Genomic DNA, 27,399 nt, shown 5'->3' on the forward strand with positions numbered 1-27,399 from the left:
TTCCACCACTGAATTTAACCTTAAATTGAGTGGGGGGAAGAGAGACAAGACTGAACTACAACTTTCGTTTAAGAACAAAACGGAACGCAACAGCATTTGGTGTAAACGGTTTCTGTTGCAAAACGTTTTGCAAGAGACGAACGGTTTTGCAACAGAATATGTATAATGAGACCACCCCAGCTATGTTGTAAACTGACTGCCTGGAATGAAGTATTCTCAATTTTACAATTTACCAGCAAAATTGTTTTACGGATTTTCCTCGTCGTCTACAATTGGTTATTTTCCACCCGTAAAAAATAAAATAATCTTCACTCACGTTTTCCCTCGTCTTTTTAAATCACATTTTCCGCACTTAAAAATCACGTGTTTGGAAGGTCCCCATTTGTCTTTCTACAATTTTGCCTGCAGTTTGAACCATTTGTTTAAACGATTATCTGCATAAACACAGTTGCAGAATTTAATGTATCATTATATAGGACATATTACAAATAACAACTGTGTAGCTTAAACATTTGTAACGTTGAACATGATAACATGGTAGAGAAAAACAGGCGTTTTTAATGTCGTACTATGCACCGTGTGATGCTGTAAACAAGATTTTCACGGACAGATCTGTGAAGAGATCTACTGTTGTTGGTGTAGCTAATGTTTACGAAAGCACACAATGCAAACGCTCCGGGAGGAACAGGGTAATTTATTAATATATTGCAATTAACTGTATAGGTGACATGTTGCAGTCTGCATTGCTGCCACAATTTCAAGCTAGCTACCTTACTAGCTAGCTAGCCAACCACCATCTTTGCCAGTAGTCTCGCGGAAAGGGCTATAACAAAGATGGTTTATTTAGTGGCAATACGGACTTTAAATATTTAATTTGATAATTGGTAAAACATTTGGTTGGGTCAAGGTTAAGGTAAGGGTCAGTTATAGATTTTGGCAAGTCGTTTTGCACGTCAGAACTATAGCCCTTCCCCACTTCTTCAGCCTGAAGCTGAAGCTGGGCCCTGGCTTGAGCCTTGGAACGTGTTTAAACCATAACCAATTTAGTAAAATACCCATATCCAGATAGAACATCATGCATTAGTATAAGAACTCAAGAATATGAGTCATTAGAAATGTTGTGCAACTCAGACAGTAATGTTTTTTTAGTGTAATGTGTGTAGCCTAGAGTAATGTGTGTAGTAAATACTGTAACTTCCTCCATAGAATTAGGAATTCTAATAATTTAATAGGATTTCTATGGCTTCCTCGTTGATCAAGGCTCAGTTTTATTTCCAAAAGGTGTTCCCTCCCACTATTACTCATTATATATCTGACATGGATGGCACTGTTGTTTACACCTGCCTGTATCTAGAAGAGCTGGAAAGGGGCGTGAACAAGTGCAGAAAGGGTTGGGGCATTATATAAACTACTGCCCAAGTTATAGTAGCTAGCTTGCTTTTTCATTCATGTTATCTTTGAATGCACATAATCTTCTCTTCTAGGTCTTCCTCTGTCGTCTCTGCGTCTTTTTGTTCCGCCCCTGCGGCTGGTGTGTGCTGCTCTGTGGCAGGTGATCGAGCGGAGAGACATCATGGACTATGGGCTGCTGGAGGAGTTTGCCACCACCGTGTTGGAAATAGTCCCTGAGCTGATGAGTTACAGAGAGAGGGTCCAACTTCTCATGGGACTAAGAGCACGGGTGAGTGGGGGTGACGAGGGAAAGACGTAGAAGTTGCCGCTAGGCACAGATCTAGGATCAGTGTACCGTCAAATCTGAACCTTTTTTGAAGGAAACGCAAGATTTACCTTAGATAAGTATCTCGGGGAAACCTCAACCTACTTCAACATTAAACTCAACGATCACATACACACCTGTTGCCATGAATACTCAATTCTCATTTTATTGACAGCTGGTCCTAGAGTTATGTCGCTGTGATGATGAGTTGTGTCGCCCTGACACCGTTCAGCCACACCTGAACAGGATGAGGAGCTGTATCTCCAATCATAAGGGAGAGGTGAGGACTACTCAGAGGAGGAACCGTGATTCTAATGGCTCAGTTGGTTGGAGTGTTGTCCTTGTAACATGGAACACAGTGCTTATAATGTGGGTTTTATTCCCACATTCGCCTCAAAATACTAAGTATACAGTATGTAAGGCTGTAAGTATATTTGCTAAATGGCATTATGGATGAACATTGTAAAGGATTAACCTATGTTGCTAACCAATGGTTAGTTATATTTATCCACTGTGCATTCTTGCTGCAGGTTTCAGATCCAAATGTGGAAGCATCAGAGGCGAACTTCACGAAGCTGATTGAAACCCTAATGGAGGAGCCAAAGGAGAGGGACCTCTTCTTCCAGGTCAGTGGCTGTGTCCCAATACCCATACTTGCATTCTAAATAGTAGGCATTTTGGGTATGCGAAAATAGTACGATTTATAGGTTGATTCCGTGTAAAAGTTCATCTTGAGCATGCACAAATAAAGTTAATTTCCAAATGAAACCATGTCATAATTATCCTTGAAGTCAATATGTTGGAGTTCAGGCTCTATTTGATACGTTTTTAAGTAGGAAATTGCATGAATTCTGACCGTTACACAGTAGTCAAAGGCTTTTCAGACAATCATATTTCATGGTTTTTAGACAGGGCTCACTGAGCTTGTTTTTCCACTCACAGCTGTCTCCCAGTATTAGTATCAAAAGATGAGATGTTAATGAAAAACAATCCAAACCAAGTTGAAGTGTCTTGAATTTTGTTTGCATGTTCTACAGTCTTGTAAAGATAGGGGGGTGAATGGGACAGGCAAAGTTACATTCATGACTTTTTTTTAGGTTAAAAGTTTTTGTAAAACATGCACCTTTCATCGGATCTTGAAACTTAATCAGTATAGCTAACGTTCATCAAGGTTTTATATGGTCTATAAATGTACTTGAGTCCAGATTTTCATGACTTGTGACTCGACCGTTAGTGACGTGGACTCGCCTTCTCGTGACTTATATTTGCACTTGAACTGAATAGGCTACTATGATAAGCAGAATATTAGCAAAACTGGGTGCGCAGAGCAGCGAGGGTTCTGTTCTCTGGCAGTGGGAAGGGTGCGGAACACACAGCCTACTTCAGCTGGTGAGCTGCAGCGAAGCAAGCGATGACTGTGGGCAGGCAGGCTCCGCTCCGCCTCCGATCATATGCTTCACATCACACAAGCGACTCTTGCTTCCCTATCACCAGTCACCAGCCTACTATTTGATTTTGCCTGTATGGCTACCCAATATGCATGGGGTCTATTGTTGCCCCATAGTGACGAAGGACTTGTTTTGATAGCTACGTTGCTCTACGTGGCTACATTAGCATCAACTTAGGGTAGCTACCATGAGAGTGTTGATTTCTGTTAAAGGGTAGGTAGCATAAATGTAACATTTGGATTTGCATTAGTATACGCATCAAAAGTCCCAATGCAGTTTGATACAAATCAGCTTAAGGTTGCTAGCCAAGTAGCCTGCTATCATTCGCCCTACTAGCCTGATAGCGTTAGCCCTACGAACCTGCTAACGTTAGCACTGCGTGAGTCAGCCAAGTTGCAATCAACACCTAACTTACACCTTCATTAAAGTAAACCAAAGTTTGCGAAATGCAGCGCTCTAAGGCACTGCATCTCAGTGCCAGAGGCGTCACTACAGACCCTGGTTCGATCCCGGGCTGTATCACAACCTGCCGCGATCGGGGGTCCCATAGGGCGGCGCAAAATTGGCCCAGCGTCGTCCGGGTTAGGGGAGGGTCTGGCCGGGGTAGGCGTCATTGTAAAATAAGGATTTGTTCTTAACTGACTTGCCTAGTTAAATAAATAAAAAATAAAATCTAACCAGTTATCAAATAATGTTACCGGTATATGCAGTTTTCTTAGCCAGCAAGCCAGCCAGCTGAAGTTTATTTTAGCCTGCTAGCTAGCCTAACCAGCTAACTAGCCTAGCTAACCAACCACCACGGTCGACATAGCTAAGTAGTAAGCCAGAGAACAACTAGTCTAGCACAGGCAGGGACCCACAGAACACAACAACAACAAAAAAGCCAGCAGGTAAAAAGTAGAGAGAGGAGACTTCTCAATTGACGACTGAGTTAGCTACCAAGTTAAAGAAGAGCCAAGGAGAGGCCGTTTCACCAGTCGAGGGAGAGTTAGCTAATCCAATAGCGAAACAGGATGCACCTGAGCTCAATTTCGAGTCTCATAGCAAAGGGTCTGGATAATTATTTAAATAAGGTATTTTTAATTTTATTTTTCTAAACCTGTTTTTGGTTTGTCATTATTGGGTATTGTGTGTAGATTGAGGTCATTTAAAAAATGTAATCCATTTTAGAATAATGTAATTTTTGGGGGGGAAGTCGAGGGGTCTGAATTCTTTCCGAAGGCACTGTAAGAACGGATAAGATTATGATCACGAGTATGACAAGTTCGGCACACCCCTAGTAAAAACTCATGCTACCTACCCTTTAACGTTACAATGAGGGAAGTAACTAGCTATCTATGAAACCGGTACACAGTGTACTTTGCCCATGAAGTAGCTCGTTATTTTCCAGTTGTTGACAAACAGTTTTCCATAACAGCTAAATAGCTTCTTTTAGTCGTTTGTCACCATGGACCTCGTGTGAATTTGGTAGTATGATCATGGGATACCCAATTCACACAGGGTCCATTGTTAACAAGGACGTAACGTTAACAGAAGTCCAATCTCTTGTGGTAGCTACTCATAGTTGACACTTGCCAAGCCACGTAGAGCCTGACATGACCAAAGCTATGTGGACAACTGCTCGTCGAACATCTCATTGCAAAATCATGGGCATTAATATGAAGTAGGTCCCCCCTTTTGCTGCTATAACAGCTTCCACTCTTCCGGGAAGGCTTTCCACTTGATGTTGGAACATTGCTGCAGGGATTTGCTTCCACTCAGCCACAAAAGGTCGGACACTGATGTTGGGCGTTTAGGCCTTGCTCGCAGTCGGTATTCCAATTCATCCCAAAGGTGTTTTTTGGGGTTGAGGTCAGGGCTATGTGCAGAACAGTCAAGTTCTTCCACACCGATCTCGACAAACCATATCTGTTTGGACCTCGTTTTAACGAGGGGCATTGTCATGCTGAAACAGGAAAGGGCCTTCGCCAAACTGTTGCCACAAAGTTGGAAGCACAGAATCGTCTAGAATGTCATTGTATGCTGTAACATTAAGATTTCCCTTCACAGGAACTAAGAGACCTTGCCTGAACCATGAAAAGAGCCCCAGACCATTATTCAATTTCCACCAAACGTTACAGTTGGCACTATGCATTGGGGCAGGTAGCGTTCTCCTGGCATCCACCAAACCCAGATTCATCCATCTGACTGCCAGATGGTGAGGTGTGATTCATCACTCCAGAGAACGCGTTTCTACTGCTCCGGAGTCCAATGGCAGAAAGCCTTACACTTCTCCAACCGACGCTTGGCATTGGGCATGGTGATCTTTGGCTTGTGTGCGGCTTCTCGGCCATGGAAACCCATTTTGTGATGTTCTTGATGAATAGTTAAGTGCTGATGTTGCTTCCATAGGCAATTTGGAACTCGGTAGTGAGTGTTGCAACTGAGGACAGACGATTTTTACGCTCAACACGCTTCAGCAATCGGCGGTCCCGTTCTGTGAGCTTGTGTGGCCTACCACTTCGCGGCTGAGCTGTTGTTGCTCCTAGACATTTCCACTTCAAAATAACAGCACTTACAGTTGACCGGGGCAGCTCTAGCAGGGCAAAACATGTTACAAACTGATTTGTTGGAAAGGTGGCATCCTATGACTGTGCCACATTGAAAGTCACTGAGTGCTTCAGTAAAGCCATTCTACAGCCAATGTTTGTCTATGGAGATTGCATGGTTGTGTGCTCGATTTTATACGTCTGTCAGCAATAGGTGTGGCTGAAATAGCCAAATCCACTAATACTTATGTATATATAGTGTAGCTATCAAAACAACGTCATTCGTCACAATGGGGCTGATGGAATGAACCCAGTGCTCATTGGGTAGCCACACCTGATTAAGAAACACAAACTGCTTTACGAAATTGAAAACAATAGTATTGAGTTAAATTGTTAAACAACAGTCTAGCTATTTGTCTCTCTCCTAGAGTATAAAAAAGTATTTAAATTTGTCATGTCTCTCTACCCTCTCAATTTCCCCCCTGCATCCCATAGCCAGGTTTCTTCTGATAAGTCTCCCTTTAGTTTTCACTCTGCAATAAAAAAAAAACATCCACAAATATCAGTGGGCGATTACAAAAACGTAGCTGAGAAGCTGTTACAATTATTGCAAATAATAATCTCATCAATCTGACAGGAGCAATAGCCAACACTTATTCGTTTCATAGGCTATTGCATATTGCAGGCAATTATGACCATTGGGCAGGGAGAAAAATCTTTGCATTACTCTAATTCTCACATGAAAATCTTCCCGCCAGTCGTTGTTGCTAGGCGGATTTATTCGACCAAATCCGAGCCTAGCAACTCTGAATCATTTGTTTTGCTTTCAAACGTTTTTCAGCAGATGTTGCAAAGTGGGTGGCAGAATGTCAAATATGTAACAGAAAAATAGAAGAGAAGCTTCAAAACTCAGACCTACTGACTCAGACTTGAGCACTTGGACTCGGAGTCAAGGTTTAGTGACTCGACTACAAGACTTTATGATATCCGTAACATGTGGAAGTAATGGATATTGTTGTATCATATCTTGGCTTCAGAAGCTTGTGCATTCACCACATTTTGTGTGCTTGTTCTGGGATGTATTCTTCATACTTTTACCGACTAAATTGCTTATCTTAAAATTGTGTGTGTTAGCTAAGATTCTCTTGGAAAATATATGCTGAAATGCATTTCTCATACAGTTTTTTTTTTTTTTTAGATAAAAAGATGAGAAGAGTGTTTATCAACAATCTGTGAATAGTCCTGGAGTGTCTTTTTCAATTGAAAGACCCCAAAATATACTGACTTCATCCAGTCTCCAGAAAAGTGGATTGGCAGTATAGGCACACATACAGTGCAGTGCATTCGGAAAGTATTCAGACCCCTTGACTTTTTCCACATTTTGTTACATTACAGCCTTATTCTAAAATAGATTAAATAAAAATAATCTTCATCAATCTACACACAATACCCCATAATGACAAAGCAAAATGTATTTAATAAAAAAACTGATTTTTTACGAGTATTCTGGCACACAATCCTGTCTCGGAGCTCTACGGACAATTCCTTCGACCTCATGGCTTGGTTTTTGCTCTGACATACACTGTCAACTGTGGGACCTTATATAGACAGGTCTGTGCCTTTCCAAATCATGTCCAATCAATTGAATTTACCACAGGTGGACTCCAATCATGTTGTAGAAACATCTCAAGGATGACCAATGGAAACAGGATGCACCTGAGCTCAATTTCGAGTCTCATAGCAAAATGTCTGACTACTTATGTAAATATGGAATTTCTAAAAACCTGTTTTCTGCTTTGTTATTATTGTGTGGAGATTGCTGAGGGAAAATGTATTTAATCCATTTTAAAATAAGGCTGGAACGTATCAAAATGTGTAACAAGTCAAGGGGTCTGAATTCTTTCTGAATGCACTGTACATTGAAAGTAATCAAAATCAAATCAAATGTTATTTGTCACATACACATGGTTAGCAGATGTTAATGCGAGTGTAGCATAATGCTTGTGCTTCTAGTCTCAAGTAGCCTATTATTTGCATTTGTCACTATGACAAACACACACAGAAAGCACAGAATGGTCTTGTTACCACTTGTATTAATAGTAGGATGCGTTGATCAGTTGATCGACAGGTGTAGGGACTATAGAACAATAAACTGTAAACTTTCCTCTAGTGTGGATGCTCACAAACATTTTATAGTTAGGCTATGTAGCGTATAGTTTATCGTTACACTTACACTTGTTTACTTTTATGCTCTATAAATTGACTCCTTCGAATAATTTACTACAGCAAGTTTGCCACCGCGCATCGTATCCATCACTTCTTTTGTTTGGCTGTGCCCATAGCAACGTTAGAAAATGAGGCGGATACTATTCAGGCAACCTATAATTATGCGATTCTAAAGTACTGTGCCTTCTGCTGACATTTTAAAAACATTCCAAATGACAACAAATGTTATGATAGATTTTGATCAAGAAATCTATAAGATTTGAATGTCTATTTTAGACTCTTAACGTCTATAATGGAGGGTGTAACATCGTATGATGCCGGCAATTCTTAGTTAATGGAAATCACAATCTTTTCAAAATTATCGCTTTTTATGTTCAGCCAAGCCTTTCCTTCGAAATGGCAATCCATGTTTTGACTTATGACTTACAAACTCAGACTTTTCCTAATACAGTCACCTGTATTAGGAAAGATGAGCCAGAAAAACTGTATAATATAAAAACAGACCTATATTGTATGCAGAAACAGGTGAAAATTATATTGTTTTATTCTAATACAATTGCTCATTTCGTTTTTTCAAAAAGTTAGGTGTCAACATTTTTGGCACCCCTAAAGATTCTTTTAAATAAAATCAAACTAAATAAAATCTGCATTAACATTCTACTTTTTAAAGTTAATCTCACCTTAAGGAACTGTGTTGTGGCCTTCCATGGCTCCCTGTTTTACTGTGGTATAAAAAATTAGGTAACAGGTAAAATCTCTTTGTCATCCATCACCATGGGGAAAGGCATAGAACTCACAAACAAAAAGAGGGTGTTGACCTTCATAAATCAGGCAATGGGTTCATTTACCACTATTAGGGCAACAATTAAAGGGATAGTGACATTGGTTTCCTTACCTTGTCCATAGTCTGCTTACAGGGTAAATAGCATGATCATTACACAGGTGAACCTTCTGCTGGCGACAAAAGGCAACTCTAAAATGTGCAGTTTTGTCACAACACAATGCTACAGATGTCTCAAGTTGAGGGAGCATGCAATTGACATACTGACTGCATGAATGTCCACCAGAGCTGTTGCCAGATAATTTAATGTTAATTTCTCTACCATAAGCCTACCAATGTCATTTTATGTCATCTACCAATGTCATTTTAGAGAATTTGGCAGTACGTTCAACCGGCCTTACAACCGCAGACCACATATAACCACGCCATCCCAGGAACTCCACATCCGGCTTCTTCACCTGCGGGATCATCTGAGACCAGCCACCCAGAAAGCTTATTAAACTGTGGGTTTGCACATCCAAAGAATTTCTGCCAAACTGTCAGATACGAACTCAGGGAAACTAATCTGCGTGCTCTATATATATATTTCTGTTTAATATAATTTGACCACATTTGTTACGATAATAATCCATATAAAGTACAGTAAATTGTCAAATTAGAGGGATGTGTGAAACCGTTGTTGAAATACTATAAAAGACTGAGATAATGGGAAATCGAATGGGAGATGGCTGATCTTGCTCTGTTGGAAAATGTGGCACATGCTGCATTTAGCAGAGAGTGTGTTTTTAGGAGGGTATCATTTCCCAAAATATCATTTCCCAAAGCCAATATTATTGGATTTATGCCAAGATTTAATACCTACTTTAGAAAGGCAAACAAAGAAAACGCATGCCATTCCGGTGCACATCCAAGTGCTATTCTCTAGTTTTTGGAAACAGCATTTTTCAGCTGGAGCTTGCCATTGGTTTGGCATCTCACAACCCTAGATGAGTCGATTCATGCCAGCTGTTTTGGATTGAATCATCAGCAAGGGCTACAGTTGCATCCAGTTACCACCGTCGCACAAAAGGTTGAAGTCAAGAGGGGTTTGTTTGCCATCAACGGTTTCTGAAATACCATCACAGCAATAGATGATACCCACGTCTCGATAAAAGCACCATCCCAAAACGGGTTCAACTATGAACAGAAAAGTTTTCCGCTCAATGGATGTCATATGTGATGCTCAAAAGACGCTACTGAATGTGGTGGCCAGGTGGAACACACGACTCGCTCGTTCTGCAGAACAGCAATGTTGGCCTTCGCTTACAGGAGGGAGCTGTTGAGGATGGATGGCTTATTGGTGAGTGCCTACTCGTTTGAAGTATATTTGACATTGCTAAAGCAACTTGATTTGTCCTAATGGTTCTCTCTCTTTGTAGGACACAGAAGTTATCTGTTAAAACCCTGGCTGATGACAAGGGTGGGAAATTAACTTTTTGGTCCACCAGCCACTGTGGCAGGTATATGAAAAAAATCTACCAGCTACTCAGATTTCTTTTTTATCAGCCGAAATTTGTTTTTCTGTAATTACACCAACAAAATCACAAAAACATGGATGAGCACACTTTCTAATGTTTCAAAGACAATACATGTACTAAAAGGAAGAAGTAATGGGGTATATTGCTTCATTTCATTTTATGACTTGCGTCTTTTAACCAATGTATGTTAAAAGAAATCATTTATATCCAATAATAAAAACAAGAACATCAAGAACGTCTACAACTGAACATCAAGAACCAACAAAGTGCCCTGCCACAAAATGCTGAGTGATACGACTAATTTATTATTATAGTTCAGGGCTCTACGCTGACATTTTTCACAAGGAGTACATGATGTGATCCTAAGTAGAAATGTAGAAGCACACAAATAAATCTAGGAGAACAATGACTAAATGTTAATGAATATTTTTGTTTTGGTAGTGATCCATTCTCAATCAAGCACAATCATTAGATGAGACCAAAATGTTCAGCTTACCCCTTAAGGAACAGGCTGCTACTGTGGTAACTTGGCAAGTCAGTTAAGAACAAATTCTTATTTTCAATGATGGCCTAGGAACAGTGGGTTAACTGCCTTGTTCAGGGGCAGAACAACAGATTTTTACCTTGTCAGCTCAGGGATTCAATCTTGCAACCTTTCGGTTACTAGTCCAACGCTCTATCCACTAGGCTACTTGCCGCCTCGATATTGACCTGAAAAGGCTTTGCCATATTGTAATGGCTTGCAGGGTGCTCCAAAATATGTCCATCAAGCCTGGCCTCCCTCTACAGCAGGTGGACCGACCTGACGACCCTATGCCTGATGCACAAATAGAATTTTATAGCCGAAGGAATTATTTAAAAGGCGCATACGTGAATGTAGTTTAGATCATTTGATTTGCACATGTGACCTGTTGCTTTAGTGAATCATTTATGTTATTTAATGCCTTCCTCAATTGATTGTTTATTTCAAGGATGGAGTTATTGATGTCGTCTTGTTTTTTCAGGACCGCGTCAGTCAGTACCGTTGGCTCCCGACTTGATGTGGCACGAGTTGACTTCCCCTGGTTGGCACTGTCACCAGTTCCCCTGGGTGGCACGGTGACTGGATCTCTGCCAGTCACTATCCGCAATAGATGTTCTTTTGTGTGTATTAATGACTTGTCGTGTTATTGTTTGATTCGTTTTGTTCCGAATCATTAGCCTACAATTATTTGTTTTAAACACAGGACAACGAAAAAACGACTTGTTTTCAATATCGTGATAAATAAATATGAATTGAATGAAATTGATATGCTGTATCCTTACCTTCAACCTGAACTTGCGATGGCCTTGAGTCAGACACCGGGCTGGGGGTCACTGTCACCCCCCAGTAGTATCCCTTACAGTAGTGGTTCTAACCAGTGGTACTAGGAGCCCTGGGGGTACTTGGTCAATCCACAGGGGTACTTGAGAAGACTCATGAGACCATAGGCCTACTGGTAAAATGCACATGAGGGGGTACTTCAGGGGTACTCCGGGCAGAGCAAAATTCAGTTGGTGGTACAGTAACCAAAAAAGGTTGGGAACCACTGCCGTATGATGCCGGCAATTCTTAGTTCTAGAGGAGAGAGGCTCATCTCACTCAAATAACATTTTATTTGTCACACGCGCTGAATACAACAGGTGTAGCCCTTACAGTGAAATACTTACTTACAAGCCCTTAACCAACAATGCAGTTTTAAGAAAAATACCTAAAAAATTTTTGAAATAAAAGTAACAAATAATGAAAGAGCAGCAGTAAAATAACAATAGCGAGGCTATATACAGGGAGTACCGGTACAGAGTCAATGTGCGGGGGTACCGGTTAGTCTAGGTAATGGAGTAATATGTACATGTCGGTAGAGTTATTAAAGTGACTATGCATAGATAATAACAGAGAGTAGCAGCAGTGTAGAGGAGGGGGCGGGCAGTGGAAATCGTCTGGGCAGCCATTTTGATTAGATGTTCAGGAGTCTTATGGCTTGGGGGTAGAAGCTGTTTAGAAGCCTCTTGGACCTAGACTTGGCGCTCCGGTACAGCTTGCTGTGCGGTAGCAGAGAACAGTCTATGACTAGGGTGGCTGGAGTCTTTGAAAATTTTAGGGCCTTCCTCTGACACCGCCTGGTATAGAGGTCCTGGATGGCAGGAAGCTTGGCCCCAGTGATGATCTGGGCCATACGCACTACCTGCTGTAGGGCCTTGTGGTCGGTGGCTGAGCAGTTTCCATACCAGGCACTGATGCAACCCGTCAGGATGCTCTCGATGGTGCAGCTGTAGAACCTTTTTACGTTCTCTGCCACCCTCCAGTTGCACCAATGTCCTGTCTGTGAACTATTAGTGCCTTTTTGGCATTTAACTTAAGATCAAACCACTTTACTTTATCTCCACCACTGACCGGCATTCTGAAGAGGCAGCATTCACTGCAATTCCTACTTTCTCCCACACTATGTTTGTATTTTTACTGGTCAAGCCACAACTGAGCGAGCCAAGTAAAATGTTTTGGTTGCACTCAACCTCTGACACTAGCACCTTTTATTACAGTCTCGGATCAACAACAACAAAAATATTTTCCTTTTGTGGTTGAGCCATTGTATTTCATGGTACGGGGTTGTATCTTCGCGACGGGCTAGAAAGGGATGATTTTCATCATATATGGTTAACTATGGGCGTTTCAAAATGCAAATAGCAAGGCTGTGCACAAGCACTGGGGCTGAAAACAATGGTGATCGACCACCTGTGTGTGTGTATGACGCTCGTAGGATTGTTTGATAAATCACTATGCATACGAACATTCTAAATTCCTTCCGTATGTATTATTTTAGAATAGTTACGACGTAATATTGATAAATGAATCCCCTGGAGTTTGCTAAATGGCATTGGCACTTGGAATGAAACTGGTGCGAGCTTCACATTCTACCTGGTCACCTCAATCAAAACGTCCCATTTTTGGGGCGGATAAATCCATGAATTTGATCAACAGTAAATGACATTATCCACATGATTCCCTGCCGCTGTGCCTTCCTGTTTCGCTGCAGCCGGCTGCTGTAATGAGTGAGTTCTGAAATGTTCTCACACTCTCCCTGCCCCTCGTGAGTGTATAACATTTCAAAATGCAATTACGGGGGTAAAAAACTACTTTGGAAACAACTAGTTGTCCATATTCAAGAGAGGATGGTCAGCTTTCTGTAGTTATAACTTTGTATTTCTCAACGATCATTATTGAGCTCAAAGCACACTGTTTTACCATCAAGATATCTGATATAGCTTTGAAATCCAAAGCGTGCAAAATGAAGCATCGGCCATCGCGAGTGCACTAGGCCTCATTGCTAAGTGTTTTTAGTACATTGCATTTACACTTGCGAAATGCACTCATTAAAAATAACCTCTGTGATCTCCATCTCGCTAGTTCATCTTTTTTATTTTATTCAAGCGGATAAGGTAGTGATGTAGGCCGTGACGTGGCCACAATTGAAACCAGAACCTAGTCATTGTTGCCTAGGGTCAGGTGTTCAAAAATGTAGTATATTTTAAAACACCAGGATGTCATACTCATTGCGGCTTTTCGTCTAGTAGAATTTGCCGCACACGATTGAGGAAGATAATCAAGATAAGGTGATGCGCTGTACCAAAATTAACCAACGGCAGGAATCAACTCAATCGAACATTAGATGAGGTATTATCAGTATGAATAAGCCTGGTATGTTGATATTTGTTGCTTACTGCATTCGTTTTTACGTAGGAGTACATTCTAATTAGCATGTAGTATGATTAGTACACAGTATATCGTTTTAGTAAGTAGTAGGCGAGACAGATTTTGGACACGGCCAGTGTCAAAATATGCTGGGGAAAAGTGAAATGATTGCATTTCATTGCTTCCTGTTCCAATCTGGTGCCAGTGAGCCATTCATTTCAATGGAACTCGTTTTTTTCCCATGAATAGCAAACCAATAACCATATTTCTAGGCTTGTGTTATAGAGACATAATTGATGTATGTACTTTTGACTGTCATCTGCTTGCCCTGTATTTTAGAATGTTTTTCCAGAGGAGTTTGGCCCCAAGTATGACTCAACACTGCAGATTCTTGTGTGGGAGTTCCTGTCCAGACTGGAGAAACTGCTTCCTGCTCCAAACATTAAACAGGTATTATTTTACTGTACATCATTTGAGGTATGCATTACGGATGGGCATTTGAAAGAATTTCTGTGTTTGAGTACTCAAGTACTTAAATGTCAGCGTGAAAGGGGGATGAATGCAAAACGTTTATGGTATGCTATCGGTTGCTACAATTTCTGGTTGTTCTGATACAACTGAAAACGAAATGTAACATTTTCACTGCACTTGACATATATCCCACAAATAATGAACACGTCTTAGAGTTTGAAATGTTGTCAGTGGTTTTAATGTAACCTGCTACTTAATAGAATTTGTACATGTATGATTAGCAATCAAATACAAACCTTGAATCGAGTGCTTGCGCACCATACCTAGTATGCATGCGGATCTCAAGTAATTATTTGGCCCAAAGTGCCTTTGATTCCAGTCAAGACCTTGAAACGCCATTTTTACTTTCTCCACCTCTTAGACTGCATCGTGGCTCAACCTTGCCCCTGCTCTCTTAGAGGAGTGTGTGCAGTCTGTGGCTCACCCTGAGCCATTACAGGCACTCCTCCATCACCATAAAAATGGAAAACAGTTAGACACCAATGGTAGGTGGGGTACAGGATTTGTAAATAATTGACTTGCCTGAATTTCTATATTTATGGGTAGAAATTAGGAAATGCAGGAAATGAAGGAAAAAGTTATCATTGATCTCAATAGTTATTCCTGATGTTTACTCGTGATGCTCTCCTTGTTTCTAGCTCTAAGGTCGACTGGTGGTGACTACATCCTCTCTTCACTGTCTTCCCCTTCCTCTGTGAAGGAAGAAAGTGCCTCTTACCAAGCTGGCCCAGAGAGACAGTCCTATCCCACCATGCAGGGATATCAAAGCCCTTTCCCATGTGATGAACCAGAGATGAGTTGGGACTGCCGAATGGCAGATTGTAGGGTCTGGACTGTAAAGCCACCAGCCGGTTCTGCTTCTGTGGAGGTAGAGGTCGAGACTATAGAGGACGCCACTGATATAATGGTTAAACGCAAGACAATCGACAAAGAGTCGATAAAAGAGACGAGGAGAGAAGAAGCTGTTTTCTGCCCTCAGACACGCAGCGGACTGAAAACCAGCCGCTTGACAGCTGCCTGTCTGCGCCGTCAGCCTGTACTGCGTTTGAACAGGCTTGACATTAGCAATATGCCATTACCCAAGTCCTTGCTAACACTGATTCTAAGGAGAGGGAGACTGCAGGCTGAGGTGACAAGACGCCCAGGACCGAAAAGAAGAGGCAGAAAGAAGAAACGGAGACGAGGACGGGGTGTTGCAAACGAGAAGATTGAAACAGACACACTTGACGTGAGCGATATGCCGCTACCCAAGTCATCACTAACGCTGACTCTAAAGAGAGGGATAGTGCAGGCTGAGGCGACGAGTTCCCAAGTACCGAAGAAAAGAGGCAGAAAGAAAGGACAGAAAATAGGACCTGGTATCACAAGATTAAAGATTGAAAATGTTGGAGTACATACGCTTGACATTAGCGATATGTCATTACCCAAGACCTCGCTAAAGCTGATCATACGGAGAAGGAAACTGCAGGCTGAGGCAACGGACAGAAAAGAAGGACAGAAAAGAAGAGGCAGAAAGAAAAAATGGAGAAGAGGACGTGATGTCAGAAATGAGAAGACTGAAGCAAAGGGTGTGAAAAGAGAGCGGTCACCTGAAACTGAGTGAGTGTCAGCTGTGGAACAGACGTATTCAAATCCAGGCCTCAAGGTCTGCAGTGCTGCTGGTTTTCTTTTCTCCCAGGTAGTAAATTGATTTATTAATATAATTGATTGACCAGAGAATACAGTCACCTAGTGTACAGAGAGGACTGAATCGGTCCCTGATTCGAGGGGTATTAGGGGATGGATGAAAACCAACAGTGGTGCAGACTTCAAAACCCAGATTTGAAGGCCCCTACAGTATTGGCTACCCAGCAAACCAAAAGTGGTTCTATGAAAGTTCCCAGAATATTTGTTAGGTTGCCACAAATGTTCTCATAACACAAAAACTGTCCAGTTATACTGATGATTATACAATGTTTGTATAAAATATTTGCCTGCTGTTGCAAGAACGTTCCCAGAACGTTGCTCATATATTTTGCTGCCGCACTATGTTCTGAAAAACATTACTGGTACATTTTGTTATTACATAACCTGGAGAACGTTTGGGGAATGTTCTGTGGTGGTTGTTACAGATTTTGTGCACAACATTTTAGTGAATGTTAGGACATTCCAAGGATATTTCATTTAAAACGTTTTCTGAACAAACAAACAAAAACTGTTATGAAAAACAGTATTTGAATGTTTTTGGAATGTTAACCTAATGTTATATAAAAAACCCTAGCTTATGTTCTGGGAATGTTCTCAGTTTGCTGGGTAGGACCTTGGCAATGAACTCGAATATTGAAAATCATAACTGACTTTAATTTTGGACTCTTCTCAGGGAAGATGCCGAACCATCAGATAATGAACTTTGGACCACTGTCAATAAAGGGGCCACTGTCGATGAGTCTGGTAAGAAAAGTTCCTTAGTGAGTGTAGAGCAGTGAACGTCCAGCTCCTTAGATATACACAACTCCTGAATAAAGAAGAAGAAACTAGAAATGACACGCTTAAAGATGCAAAGAAAGTGGTTACTAGACCTAAATGTCCATGATATTCTGCTGTGAGAATAGCTAAGTGCTTATCATTCCATTGCGAGTTCAGTAAACACTTTCTCTGCATCTATAAGGCTGCAGTACCTTGTTCTTTATTTTAGGAAAGTTCTGTATCCCTTCACTTTATTGAGCTTTGTTCAAATGTGGTCTATTCTATTTTTATCAAGCACCAGATCTGTCTTACTTGTGCTCTTTGACTTTGATTGAGTTCATGTCAATATGGAGATGTCTTGCTCACTTCTGTCTTTTCAACACTAGGTGGGGTCCGTGCTTCTCCTCATTGTCCATCATCTCATAAGAGGGAGGAGGAATTGCAACAGCCCATACAGCACTTTCACTCAGAGGAGCACGGGGGTCATATGGCCAAAGGGCAGAACAGAGAAGAACACTCAGAGAGTGTACCTCAGGACTCTCAAACTCTTGAGCCATCCAACAGCTCTCACAAAAGAAGCTTTCGCTCAGAGGAGCACAGAGGTCATATGGCAGAAGGGCAGAACAGAGAAGAATGCTCAGTTAGTGTACCTCAGGACTCTCTAACTCCTGAGCCATCCAACAGCTCTCACAAAAGAAGCTTTCGCTCAGAGGAGCACAGAGGTCATATGGCAGAAGGGCAGAACAGAGAAGAATGCTCAGTTAGTGTACCTCAGGACTCTCTAACTCCTGAGCCATCCAACAGCTCTCACAAAAGAAGCTTTCGTTCAGAGGAGCACAGAGGTCATATGGCAGAAGAGCAGAACAGAAAAGAACGCTCAGTTAGTGTACCTCAGGACTCTCTAACTCCTGAGCCATCCAACAGCTCTCACAAAAGAAGCCAACGCGTCAAAGCATGCTCTTTCTGTGGCAAGACTTTCACTGACACACTGGGCTTGACAAGACACATGCGATCTCACATTGAGCAGATGTCACATCAATGCACCCAGTGTGGGCAAGAGTTTGAATTCAGTGAGGACTTAGAGGAACACCAGAAGCATGGCTGTGAGGAAATGAACAAAAAGGATAATAGTGAGGAAAATGGTGATGACTACTGTGGGAGAACTGTACAGCAAAAACCTGATCTGAAAAAAAAAACTGATCTAAAAAGAGACAAAAAACCTGATCTAAAAAGAGACAAAAAACCTGATCTGAAAGGAGACAAAAAACCTGATCTGAAAGGAGACAAAAAACCTGATCTGAAAGGAGACAAGAGACCTGATCTGAAAGGAGACAAGAAACCTGATCTGAAAGGAGACAAGAAACCTGATCTGAAAGGAGACAAGAAACCTGATCTGAAAGGAGACAAGAAACCTGATCTGAAAGGAGACAAGAAACCTGATCTGAAAGGAGACAAGAAACCTGATCTGAAAGGAGACAAGAAACCTGATCTGGAAGGAGACAAGAAACCTGATCTGGAAGGAGACAAGAAACCTGATCTGGAAGGAGACAAACAACCTGATCTGAAAGGAGACAAACAACCTGATCTGGGAGGAGACAAACAACCTGATCTGAAAGGAGACAAACAACCTGATCTGAAAGGAGACAAACAACCTGATCTGGGAGGAGACAAACAACCTGATCTGGAAGGAGACAAACAACCTGATCTGAAAGGAGACAAACAACCTGATCTGAAAGGAGACCTAAAACAACATGTAAAAGGAGACACACAAGACTGCTCCATAAAGTGCCATGTGTGTGGGAAAATAACTACTCGTATGCTGGGTTTGCGAAGACACCTTCTACTTCACTTCAACAATGGAGCATACAAGTGCTCTGCGTGTCCAAAGACTTTTATATCAAATGCTGATTTGAGATCGCACCTGAGATCAAAAAGATCTTGTAGGGAGAAATGTTCTGATGAAGTAATTACTACCGGGCTCCACCTCAAATCTGTCCCTGGTGAGTACAAGTGTCCTTACTGTGGGGACACTTTCCAGCTCCCAGATGATCTGAGAGGACACACAAAAGACTGTTCCAGAAAGTGCCATGTGTGTGGGAAAACTACTGCTCGAATGCTGGATATGCGAAGGCACATGTTAAAACACAACAACAATGGCCCATACAAGTGCCCGGTGTGTCCAAGGACTTTTATATCCCATACTGATTTGAAGATGCACCTAAAAACAAAAAAACTTTGTAGGGAGAAATGTTCTGATGTAATGATGAATGAATTACTTTCTTCAGGAGATGGTAAATGTAGGGAAAATGTCAATGAAACAGGAGTCATGACAAGGTGCCAACAACCAAGCTCTAACAACATAGCCAGGCCTTTGAAGAGCATTGAAGAGTTCTTTGAAGAATTCTCTCATGACTTGCAGCAATCCGATAACAGCATAAGTAGTGAAGTGAACCTGAATAGCCTGAATAGCCTCGATGAAGACTACAGTGACGAGATCAGTCAATACCAACCCATGAAGGATGTTGACCTGAATAGCCTCCATGAAGACTCCATAATGACCACTGAAGACTACAGTGACGAGATCAGTCAATACCAACCCATTAAGGATGTTGACTTGAATAGCCTCCATGAAGACTACAGTCAGGCAGAGATCAGTCAATACCAACCCGTTAAGGATGTTGACTTGAATAGCCTCCATGAAGACTACAGTCAGGCAGAGATCAGTCAATACCAACCCGTTAAGGATGTTGACTTGAATACCCTCCATGAAGACTACAGTCAGGCAGAGATCAGTCAATACCAACCCGTTAAGGATGTTGACTTGAATACCCTCCATGAAGACTACAGTCAGGCAGAGATCAGTCAATACCAACCCGTTAAGGACGTTGACCCAGAGGAGGACAGAAGGTCTGTGGATGATTCAGGGGGAAATGAGATGGCCAATGACAAAGAACCAAACTCAACCGAATGCTTAACAGAGGAGCAGGTGTCACACACTGAGGCATGCCCTCTCCAGGATTCTCAATCAGAGACAAGCGGAGAAGTGAAGAACGAGATACAGGTGATACCGGTATCAACAATAGATACGACAATACTAAAGGCACTCCAATTTGAGGTTTTAAGAAAATGATGGACTGCAACAACTTCCTACCACTTTCCCTATATTTCATTGTATTATATGGCCATAGCTCTCCTAAACCTGGGGCTGTATTCACAAAGTGTCTCAGAGTAGAAGGGATCTAGAATAAGTTTTTCCTTTCAGATCAGAATAACTAAGAGGATCAGCATTCCTACTCTGAGAAGCGTTAGGAATATGGGCCCAGATTGGAAGGCAAATGGAGCACCAACATGTTGCTGTAAGCGAGTGAGTTCCATCTCACCCTCTCTCTGTTACACAACCCTTGGCACTGAAGTCAACCGTGCTGACAGACGGAGCTTGTTACTCAATGAGAAATAGTTGCCGTGAGATCTCGGCGCGGGTGACATCACCCCATGACGGCTACCAATTCCAGCCTGCTAGTTCCACATCCACTACACTCACTCCCTAGTAGTCTGCTACAGCCGATTTGTAATCTCGAGTCACGGCACCATTGTACCAGAGTGAGTTCTGTCCCCACCTGGGGGGCAAACTCAGCGTTGCCTTTGGACTGGGCTGAAATGACATTACTTTTTTTGTTTGTTTTTGTTTTTACTTAATGTAAAAATGTGACAACTATATCATTCCCCTTTCTCTCCCTCGCTATCATTAATTATCCACTTTTATAACACTTTTATAACACGTTAATATCATGTGATGTCACTGTATACTGTAAGTTACTTTGGATAAGTGTCTACGCCGTCTAGTATTATCTATCTAGTATTATCTACATGTTTATCCACCTTGTTTTGAAGTTTTACATAGGTGTGATACATTTAAATTCATTAAAGAAAACATATGAAAAGGCATGGCTTTGAGTCAGACTGTGCATTTTTATGACTATCATATATATTGTATACAGAGAGGGAAACTGCAGGCTGAGGCCACGGGATCCCAAGGACAGAAAAGAAGAGGCAGAAAGAGAAAACAGAAAAGAGGACGTGGTGTCAGAAATGAGAAGACCGAGGCAAAGAGTGTGAAAAGAGAGCACTCACCTGAAACTGAGTGAGTGTCAGCTGTGGAACAGACGTATTCAAATCCAGGCCTCAAGGTCTGCAGTGCTGCTGGTTTTCTTTTCTCCCAGGTAGTAAATTGATTTATTGATATAATTAATTGACCAGAGAATACAGTCACCTAGTGTACAGAGAGGACTGAATCGGTCCCTGATTCGAGGGGTATTAGGGGAAGGATGAAAAACAGATTTGAATGTCGCTACAGTGGTGGCTAGTGAAATCGAAAACAAGCTATAATATATTGAAGGATAATTCACTTACATTTTTTTCTACCAAGCTAAATTATTTCATGTCATTGGCAGATAATTTTGCTTATTTTAACTTTAAAAAAGGCTTAATACAATATATGGTCCTGTGTGGCTCAGTTGGGTAGAGCATAGCGCTTGAAACACCAGGGTTGTGGCTTCAATACCCACAGGGGACGAGTATGAAAAGGGGAAACAAATCTGAAAATGTATGCACTCACAATTGTAAGTTGCTCTGGATAAGAGCGTCTGCTAAAATGTAAATGTTATTAAGGGAAAATATATTGAATTAAGATAAATTACTTGTATTATGCCTTTTTTTTGGTTAACATAAGCCAAATTATTTGCCAATGACGTTATATAATTTAACTTATCACTCAATATAAGATATTATGGCTTGCTCAGATTTCACTTTTTGCACTGTGGGATCTTGGCAGTGAACTTACCCATTGAAAATCATACCTGACTTTCATTTTGGTCTGTCCTCAGGGAAGATGCTGAACCATCAGATAAAGAACTTTGGACCTCTGTCAATGAAAGGACCTCTGTCAATGATTCTGGTAAGGAGTGTTCCTTAGTGTTTAGAACACTGAACGTCCAGCTCCTCATGCAAAACTTCTGAAATAATGAACAAACAAGAAATGACAGTGTTAAAGATGCGGGAAAAATGGTTACTATACCTAAACGTCCATGCTATTCATGCCTAGTGCTTATCATACCCTTGCGAGTTCAGTAAATACTTTCCTTGCGTCTACAGGGAGCTCCCAAAGTATTGAGACAGTGACACAGTTTTTGTCTTCTTTTTTGTTTGTCTCTGTACTCCAGCACTTTGGATTTGAAATGGTGCAGTGGTACCACTATGAGGTTAAAGTGTAGAGTGTCAGATTTAATTTGAGTTTTTTTTAATCTATATCGAGTGAACAATTTAGAAATTACAACTTTTTTTAGTGCCCCATTTTAGGGGACCAAAGTTATTGGGACAGATTCACTTATGTGTATTAAAGTAGTAAAAAGTATTTGGTCCCATATTCATAGCACGCAATGACTACAAATCTGTTGGGTACATTTGCTGTTTGTTTCAGTTGTGTTTCAGATGATTTTGTGCCCAATAGAAATTAATGGTAAATAGTGTCATTTTGAAGTCACTTTTATTGTAAATAAGAATATATGTTTCTAAAAACTTCTACATTAATGTGGATGTTCCAATGATTACGGATAATCCTGAATGAAGTGAGAAAGTGACAGACGCACAAATATAATACCCCAAAGACATGCTAACCTCTCACCATTACAATAACAGGGGAGGTTAGCATTTTTGGGGGGTATAAAATTTGTGCGTCTGTAACTTTCTCACTCATCATTATTCAAGATTCATTCAAGATTATCCGTAATCATGGCAGCTAGGCTTGGGCGGTATACCATATATAGCGTTTACCGTGGTATTTGGAAATAGCCACGGGATGGTGTTTCAATACCGTTGAAACTTTTTTTTAATACATTTTCATATTTGCAGCCACTTTTTAAGTCAATACCTGCAGGTCAACTTGTGCAATACGTTAGCAGATTGCGTTCTTCGTTTCCCAGGTCACATTATTTTACATTATCAAGCTTATCATAGTTCCCCAGAACAGTTGAGCCAGTTACGTGTTTGTTTGTAAATAGCACAATGGGAGAAAGCGGTAGCAGGTGAGTCCAGCTGTGTATTGACAGGGGTCGCTTTTTATCTTGAAAGTCAACAGAGTGATCAGGCACATTCAACTATAGTTTTCCTTCACAGAAAATATATTAGTGCAACACATTTGGCAGAAAATAGCTTCATTTTCATCAGATGACAACAGAAGTGCAACGCTATTTGGTTTGCAGCCACACAAGTAAATGAGCTTACAATGAAAAAGCTAAGTATTTTTTGCAAAAACGATGCATGGCCATCATATTTATAATGTTTATCACAGAAAGACTGTAGCCAGCTACATTTCCTAAAGTTAATCTTGCATTTTACCAGAGAAAAGTACCAGAGAAAAATAGCTACACATCAGTCAGAGTGCTGTCTGCTGATAGAATGCCCATTCGTGAATTCTCATCTGAGTGAATTGCAACGGAATCAATTTTTTTTAACTGAAATTATAATAAGAAGCATTTTAGATCTGATTTACAAAACACAGCAAGAGATTTCTTATGCGTTCTTTTTTTCCTGCGTGAAATATTAATAATTCTGCATTAACGTGACACCTAAGTTTAACTTGCTAGTTATCGAAGTAAGTTACTGAATTAAGGGAGAATCATATTGTGTAAGATTTCTGCCGTGTTTGAGAAGTCAAAGCTCTTTGTACAGTTGCCACTGCGATCTTTTGATTTCCTTGCATTTTTTCTCCTCTCCATTCTTGGCCAGTCTGCTCCTCCCCCATCTTCACAAGCAGAACAGGCAGGCCTGTTGCCCTAGAGACTCCAGACTCCATACAGACACAGTGTGTACACATGCTGCTTCAGAGACAGTTCTTCCTTCAGACAAGCATGTTAATTTGCGCAATGTCTCTCGTTTGCACTCATCATCTTTAGCTAGCAGCCTCCATGGACATTCGTTATTACTTGTGCTAATCTTGTTAGCATTCTGGTAACAGACGCCCAATGGTCTTTTTAGCATGCTTTGGCGCCCCCTTGTGTACTAAACTGGTAATAATATAAATCCCAGGATGAGAGAAGGATGGTATGACCAGTGGCGGATTTAGGCATAGGCGACATGGGCAGCCGCCCAGGGCAGCATCTTGCCGGGGGCGGTATGGGGCGCCCGCACCAACAAAACAAAAAAATATATATAAATACATTTAGAATGGTGACATTTGCGCAATCGGTTTTCTATCGCTCATTTGCACGTTGCGTCAATGATATCATGTCACCGTGTGGGACTGTGGGTCAATTAACCTTGTCGGAGTGGGTGCCCTGATTCTAGTTTGAGCTAGGCAGGCTACTGCAATTTAGTTTTATTTGTGTTTTTTTTGTTAGCAATAGGGTAATGGGGTAATAATTAAATTCTCTTTTTTTATTTGTATTTATATACTACAATTTGTTACCTCTTTTTGATATTTATGAGTTATTTTTTTATATATTTTTATATTTATATAGTTTTAAATGTTATGATTTTTTATTTGTGTTGGTCCAAATGTGGTAATAAAAATGACAGTTAGTGCAGAATGGTGCTTTTTGTTTTGTTGGGGGGCTGAAGGGGGGGCTCGCCCAGGGAGCCATACAAGCTAGAACTGCCACTGGGTATGACGATGTGGACATCTGGATACTGCCCAACCCTAGTAGCATCCACATTAATGTAGAAGTGTTCAGAAACATATTCCATTGTTATTTACAATAAAATAGACTCCAAAATGACACAATACATTATTTACCATTCATTTCAATTGGGCACAAAATAATCTGAAACACTTCCAAAACAAACAGCAAATGCATCGAACAAATGTATGAAGTCATTGCGTGTTATGAACATGGGACCAAATACTTAACTTTTTACTACTTTAATACACATATAAGTGAATTTGTCCCAATACTTTTGGTCCCTTAAAATAGGACTATGTACAAAAAGTGCTGTAATTTCTAAACGGTTCAACCGATATGGAGGAAAATACCCCCAAATTAAAGCGGACAGTCTGCACTTTAATCTCATAGTCATTGTATCATTTCACATCCAAAGTGCTGGAGTACAGAGCCAAAACAACATGTCACTGTCCCAATAGTTTTGGAGCTCACTGATGTTTTTTTGGAGGAATTTCACTTTATTCTATTCGTACCTGCATTGAGATGTGTTCTATTCTATTGTTATGAAGCACTGGATCGGTCTTGTTTTCTGACTGAGTTCATGTCCATTTTTAGATGTTTTTCTTACTTCTTGATGTTTATTTGAGGAAAGTTCAGTATCCCTTTACTGTATTAAGCTTCAAGCACTAAGCTGTGCTCTTTGACTTTGATTGAGTTCATGTCAATATGGAGATGTCTTGCTCACTTCTCTCTTTTCAACACTAGGTGGAGTCCGTGCTTCTCCTCATTGTCCATCATCTCATAAAAAGGAGGAGGAATTGCAACAGCCCATACAACACTTTCACTCAGAGGAGCACAGGGGTCATATGGCCAAAGGGCAGAACAGAGAAGAACACTCAGAGAGTGTACCTCAGGACTCTCTAACTCCTGAGCCATCCAACACCTCTCACAAAAGAAGCCAACGCGTCAAAGCATGCTCTTTCTGTGGCAAGACTTTCACTGACACACTGGGCTTGACAAGACACATGCGATCTCACATTGAGCAGAGATCACATCAATGCACCCAGTGTGGGCAAGACTTTGAATTCAGTGAGGACTTCGAGGAACACCAGAAGCATGGCTGTGAGGAGAAGAAGAATGAGGATGGAGGGAACAATAACGAGAACGGCGAGGACAATGGGGATGACTACTGTGGAGAAAGTGTCCAGCAAAAAACTGAATTGAAAAAAAATCGTGATCTGCAAGGAGACCTAAAACAACATGTAAAAGGAGACACACAAGACTGCTCCATAAAGTGCCATGTTTGCGGGAAAATAACTACTCGTATGCTGGGTTTGCGAAGGCACCTTCTACTTCACTTCAACAATGGAGCATACAAGTGCTCTGCGTGTCCAAAGACTTTTATATCAAATGCTGATTTGAGATCGCACCTGAGATCAAAAAGATCTTGTAGGGAGAAATGTTCTGATGAAGTAATTACTACCGGGCTCCACCTCAAATCTGTCCCTGGTGAGTACAAGTGTCCTTACTGTGGGGACACTTTCCAGCTCCCACATGATCAGAAAGGACACACAAAAGACTGTTCCAGAAAGTGCCATGTGTGTGGGAAAACCATCTTGAAGGTATGTGACATGCGAAGGCACATGTTAAAGCACAACAACAACGGCCCCATCAAGTGCCCGGTGTGTCCGAAGACTTTTATATTCCATACTGATTTGAAGACGCACCTGAAAATGAAAATACTTTGTAGGGAGAAATGTTCTGATGTGACGGCGAAGGAATTACTGTCTCCCGTAGATGGTAGATCAAGGGATTTTTTTCATGAAACAGGTGTCATGACAAGGTGCCAACAACCAAGCTCCAGCAACACAGGTGGGCCTTCAAAGATCGGGCCTGTGTTGGGTTTGAAGAGCTTTGAAGAGTTCTTTGAAGATCTCTCTCATGACTCCGATATCAGCATGAGTAGTGATGTTAACCTGAATAGCCTCCATGAAGACTACAGTCAGGAGGTCAGTCAATATCAACCCATGAAGGACATTGATCAATCCAACCCTGGTGAATACAAGTGTCCTCACTGTGGGGACACTTTCCAGTTCCCACATGATCTGAAAGAACACACAAAAGACTGTTCCAGAAAGTGCCATGTTTGTGGGAAAACAACTTCGAAGACATGTGACATGCGAAGGCACATGTTAAAACACTACGATGGCCCCATGAAGTGCCCGGTGTGTCCGAAGACTTTTATATTCCATACTGATTTGAAGAAGCACCTGAAAACGAAAAGACTTTGTCGGGAGAAATGTTCTGATGTAATTGTAAAGGAATTACTGTCTACAGTAGATGGTAGATGTAGGAAAAACGTCAGTGAAACCGGAGTCATGACAAGGTGCCAACAATCAAACAGTTTGAAGAGCTATGAAGAGTTCTTTGAAGAGCTCCCTCGTGACTCAGATAAGAGCATGAGTAGTGATGTGAACCTCTATAGCCTCCATGAAGACTACAGTCGGGAGATCAGTCAATACCAACCCATGAAGGATGTTGACCTGAATAGCCTCCACGAAGACTACAGTGATGATATTAGTCAATACCAACCCATTAAGGACATTGACGCAGATGAGGACAATAAGTCTTTGGATGATTCAGGGGGGAATGAGATGCCCAATTGTCAGACCCTGGACGAAAGGGGCTGTGACTAAGCTCAGTCATTATCATAGATCAGACTACACCACCCTATGTTTACACTAAGAATAGGGAGCTCTGAATAACAGTTCTACCATAGACAACACCGGTTCTTTTAGTTTGGGTTTGAGTAGAAGAACATGGAAGAATGGTCAATCTCAGT

At 41.2% G+C, this 27,399-nt stretch overlaps 1 protein-coding gene across 1 annotated transcript; it reads left to right on the forward strand.

Annotated features, from left to right (window-relative positions):
* Positions 1-381: 381 nt before the first annotated feature.
* Positions 382-27,399, forward strand: LOC139560103 (uncharacterized). Its single transcript, XM_071376609.1, has 12 exons — positions 382-689; positions 1,485-1,681; positions 1,893-1,997; positions 2,248-2,343; positions 14,266-14,376; positions 14,819-14,942; positions 15,096-16,056; positions 16,817-16,887; positions 17,289-19,963; positions 20,901-21,043; positions 21,786-21,856; positions 25,323-27,399. The coding sequence occupies exons 1-12, from the start codon at positions 665-667 to the stop codon at positions 27,251-27,253; spliced, it is 6,510 nt and encodes a 2,169-aa protein (XP_071232710.1). The 5' UTR covers positions 382-664; the 3' UTR covers positions 27,254-27,399.

Source organism: Salvelinus alpinus, chromosome 30 (assembly GCF_045679555.1).
Source record: "Salvelinus alpinus chromosome 30, SLU_Salpinus.1, whole genome shotgun sequence".
Classification (NCBI taxonomy): Eukaryota; Metazoa; Chordata; class Actinopteri; order Salmoniformes; family Salmonidae; genus Salvelinus; species Salvelinus alpinus.